This window comes from Rhinopithecus bieti, unplaced genomic scaffold (assembly GCF_001698545.2).
Source record: "Rhinopithecus bieti isolate Rb0 unplaced genomic scaffold, ASM169854v2 scaffold_19, whole genome shotgun sequence".
In the NCBI taxonomy this organism is placed as follows: domain Eukaryota; kingdom Metazoa; phylum Chordata; class Mammalia; order Primates; family Cercopithecidae; genus Rhinopithecus; species Rhinopithecus bieti.
In genome coordinates this window covers 1,020,982-1,025,175 of record NW_016803360.1, presented here as the reverse complement: position 1 = coordinate 1,025,175, position 4,194 = coordinate 1,020,982, and the positions used below count along the sequence as shown (strand labels likewise).

At 38.1% G+C, this 4,194-nt stretch overlaps 1 protein-coding gene across 1 annotated transcript in view; it reads right to left on the bottom strand.

The window, feature by feature from the left end:
• Nucleotides 1-2,318: 2,318 nt before the first annotated feature.
• Nucleotides 2,319-4,194, bottom strand: part of RSPO3 (R-spondin 3) — a 77,207-nt gene continuing 75,331 nt past the window's right edge. Inside the window, exon 5 of the mRNA XM_017879492.1 lies at nt 2,319-3,539. Within this exon, the coding sequence (XP_017734981.1) occupies nt 3,352-3,539 (188 nt within the window). The 3' untranslated portion in view covers nt 2,319-3,351. The remainder of the gene's footprint in view (nt 3,540-4,194) is intronic.

Here is a 4,194-nt window from a genome sequence, read left to right as displayed (position 1 = left end):
TATATATATATTCTTTTTCTTCCCAGTGTTATTTATTTCAATATTTTAATAACCACTAATGTGAACAGCTTTTAATTCAATAACATTAGAGAGGCAGAGTTAAATCTGTCTCCTCTGAGAGCTTATACATTTTCACTTTTGAGAAAAGCAGGGTTGGGATAACTTCCAAAGGACACGGTCACTAATGAGGACTCAGGGACATCACCCTGCAGTAAACAAAGTGTGAAATCTTCCCTTGTCTGGAACTACAATGATCATCTCTAGTCCTCCTCTTTCTTGTTGCACATGAGAAATGGGGACCCAGAGAAGTTAAGTGACTCACCAGTGGTTACACAACCGCTACTAGAACCTAAATCTGAGGATAGAAATGAGGCCTTCACTTAATTATGAAGCCGAACTTGGAGAATAAGGCAGGAGCTTGGATCAGACATTAACAGATTTATGTTGCTGCACTCTCTCGATTCTTCAAATCAATAATTTACCGACCATCTGTTGATGAGGTAAACTATCAACAGTTTACCCATTACGGAGACAGAATCAGAGTAGAAAGTTAACACCTTCTGTGACTAGTGTAGGAACTTTACCATAGGTTGATAAAGACTTTTTGCTCAAATTTGAGAAGGCTGCTGGTTTGAATACTATATGATTCTGTAGTCTTAAGGCTCTGTTAAGGTGGGTGGAGAATTACAGTTAAAATTGATGTTATTTTTTCTTCATTTATATTTCATCCAATGTATGAAGATGAATGTTAGTTTTTATTTCTTTTTCCTTTGTAATATTTCTACTTTTATTTAAGTTTTGCATCAAGGATTTAGACCTTCTGCCATTGTTGGAAGGACCACAGGGTAATAACTTTGAGTCAAACACATGGGAAGACCAGATAGTAATTTGCCACTATTGTCATGTCCTGGTTTACTTAACCCTTTTTCCAGCATTGCCTATGCAGGTGTAGACCTTCCCAGTAAGTGCTTGTTGAATAAATGAAAACATGAGAAACATAGAAAGATGTGCAAAAATAATTTGGCTACTTATACTTGACGGGTAACACTCAGAAGAAAGATGGTATATGAAATCATCCGAAAGGTCTCAAACCTGGGGACATATTTCTACCTAACATCATTCTGTAGGATAAAGTTTGTTTCTTCTTGGTAATATATGTTTTAGCTGAAAATGGAATTAGAATTATTTTATACATTGGGAATAGATCTAGTGAGTTGAAACACTTATCTCATAGGGACAAGAAAGAAACACCAGAATAAGAAACAGGAATAAATCATTTAAAAGGTTTATATCTTGGAAGAGAAAGAGAGAAGTGAAAAATCAATTAAGCCAAGCAGACTACATGAACAGTACAATTGGTAGAGAAAGGGTGCCCGGAAATAGGCAGCCAGCAGCCAGAGCCATTGCAAATTCTTCAGAAAGCAGTGATCTTGAGAGGGCTAGGAATCACGGTGGGCAGAGCAGCCGTGCATCCTTCCATGAAAACAGGAAGGTTAAGGTGGGTCATGAGATTCTGTGCTGCACGCTCAGAGGTACCTCCTCCTGCAAGGGGTGGGCTGTATCCTCTGTGAAACACTGGTGAGGCCTTCAGCTAGGGTGACTTCAATCCCCTAAAGAGATCCACAGACAGAAAATATAGACAAGAAAAGACTAAATGTTGAAGATTCAGGGGGATCTGACATACAAGAAATGATGCTCATTTCTTTCTTTCTTTCTTTTTTTTTTTGAGACGGAGTCTCGCTCTGTCGCCCAGGCTGGAGTGCAGTGGCCGGATCTCAGCTCACGGCAAGCTCCGCCTCCTGGGTTCACGCCATTCTCCTGCCTCAGCCTCCCACGTAGCTGGGACTACAGGCGCCCGCCACATTGCCCGGCTAGTTTTTTGTATTTTTTAGTAGAGACGGGGTTTCACCGTGTTAGCCAGGATGGACTCGATCTCCTGACCTCGTGATCCGCCCGTCTCGGCCTCCCAAAGTGCTGGGATTACAGGCTTGAGCCACCGCGCCCGGCCATGATGCTCATTTCTAAGCAATGAAGGGGGAGCAGTGAAATCAGTTAGTGAGGCCCATGTGTCTATAATTAGAATGTTGATTAAAATAAGAAAGCGGAATAAATATCTCCTAGTACCCTATAAGTAAATCTCCATAGGCTCAGATAAAGGTGGATTCAAAAAACAAATATTACTGAGAAATGTAATATATTCTGAATTGAATAGGAACCAGGTTCTCTGAGTTAGCAGAATTCTCTTTCTTAATTCATGAGTCTCTAAGAATAAGAATTTCTCAATAAAACAAACAATAAAACAAAGTGAACAAAACTTTAAAAACTATTAACAAATATATTTATTGTTGTGGTTTTCTCCCCTACTAGATATACCTTATTAGAAAGTAGTATCCCTTTTAGTTCCAGGTGGACAATTAAGCAGGTAATAAAATTGTTTTTCCCTCATTCAGAAAGAAAACACATGACTTTGCAAACATGTTATTTCTCCTTGCTCTATTTTTTGTTCTCTATAAAATCAGAATTTTCTTCTAATAAGCATGATTTTGTTTTTGGAAGTAAGTTACAGGCACATGTTTACAGGTTGATATTATATAATCCAAGGGGTAACAGAGGCTGAACCACATAGTGCTAACACAGATTGGAGACCTGTTCCAGGTGACCACAATCCTTCACAGTTTTGTAAAGCACAAAAGTAGTCTCCAGCTCTATGATTTCTTCCACATTTTGTCTTTCTCCAATCTCATATGGTATATTCAATTCTGGTATGCACTCTTGTGTTTCTCACAAAAATACATGATGAGGGTGATGGAACTAATCTTAAAACAGTTGTTTCTGTGATGATAAATCCTATGATTCCAAATGCCAGGCCCTAATTCTGAGCATTCTCTAGATCTCCTGGTCAAAACAACACTGTCCTTTGAAGGATGTTTCTCTTCCCTGATCTCCTATTTGTTTTGAAGGGATAGTGTATCTTTGAATTTGCAGAATTATCTTTTGCTTCTTAAAACAACAGCTTGAAAACACATTTTTATAAGGAAAAGATGTTTCTTCTCCAGATGTCATCATTACGCTGTTACATCTTATAGCCTATTGATAATATGTACAAAATTTCTTATTTTCTAAAATGCAGAGAAGCACATAAGACAACCATCTGAAAGTATCCCTTCTTTGAACTTTTGGCTCTTTGTTGTTAGCTATGCTTGTATGAAGAATATAGCAACTACTGGGAATGTTGTTTAGACAGAGCAATAACTGACATGTCCATTTGTGGTCCTAATGGCTAGAGCACCTGTCCTGGGCATCTGGTTGAGATAGCAGCATCATGAGTCTACAATAATCTCATGGAACCCTCTAGTGTACAGTGCTGACTGATACCGATTTCTGTTGTTTATCTTGGACTTTTCGCTTCTTCTGCTGCTGTTTGTTTTCTCGTTGCTCTGGGGTTTCTTTGCTGGATTCCAGACCTTTGCTGTCAGGTATTGCTTCTTTACTTTCTCCTTTATTAGGTTTTTTTCTTTTCCTCTCCCTTCCTTTTTTTCCTGAAATAAAAGGATACTCTTTCAAAAATTACATTCAATTGTGTTCTATTTTTTAAAAAATTAAATTAAAAAAAGACTTAAATTTCTCTTAGATTATATATCATAATGATAGATGTTAAATATCTACTATTTAAATAATTCATTCAACCATTATTAAGTCCGTGGTGTATTCCAAACAATGTAAATGTGAAGCACATATATGATATAATAAGGCAACTAACATATGACAGTTTGAAATCCAAATAGTTTTGTTCTTCTAAGTTTGGAACTTATTTTACATGATAGTTATTTATGCATGTTTCATGGAAAGTTTTAGGTAGATTTCTTGCTGTTGAAAACATTTACTAAAATGTATATTTTGGTCGGGCATGGTGGCTTACCCCTGTAATCCCAGGTCTTTGGGAGACTGAGGTGGGAGGATTGCTTGAGCCCAAGAGTTCAAGACCAGTCTGGGAAACATGGTGAGACCTTATCTTTACAAAAAATTTAAAAAATTAATGAGGCATGGTGGTGCATGCCCCTGTCCCAGCTATGGAGAAGGCTGAGGTAGGAGAATCGCTTGAGCCTGGGAAGTCAAGGCCACAGTGAGCCCTGATAGTGCCACTGCACTCCAGCCTGAGCAAGAGAGGGAGATTCTATCTCAAAAAAAAAAAAA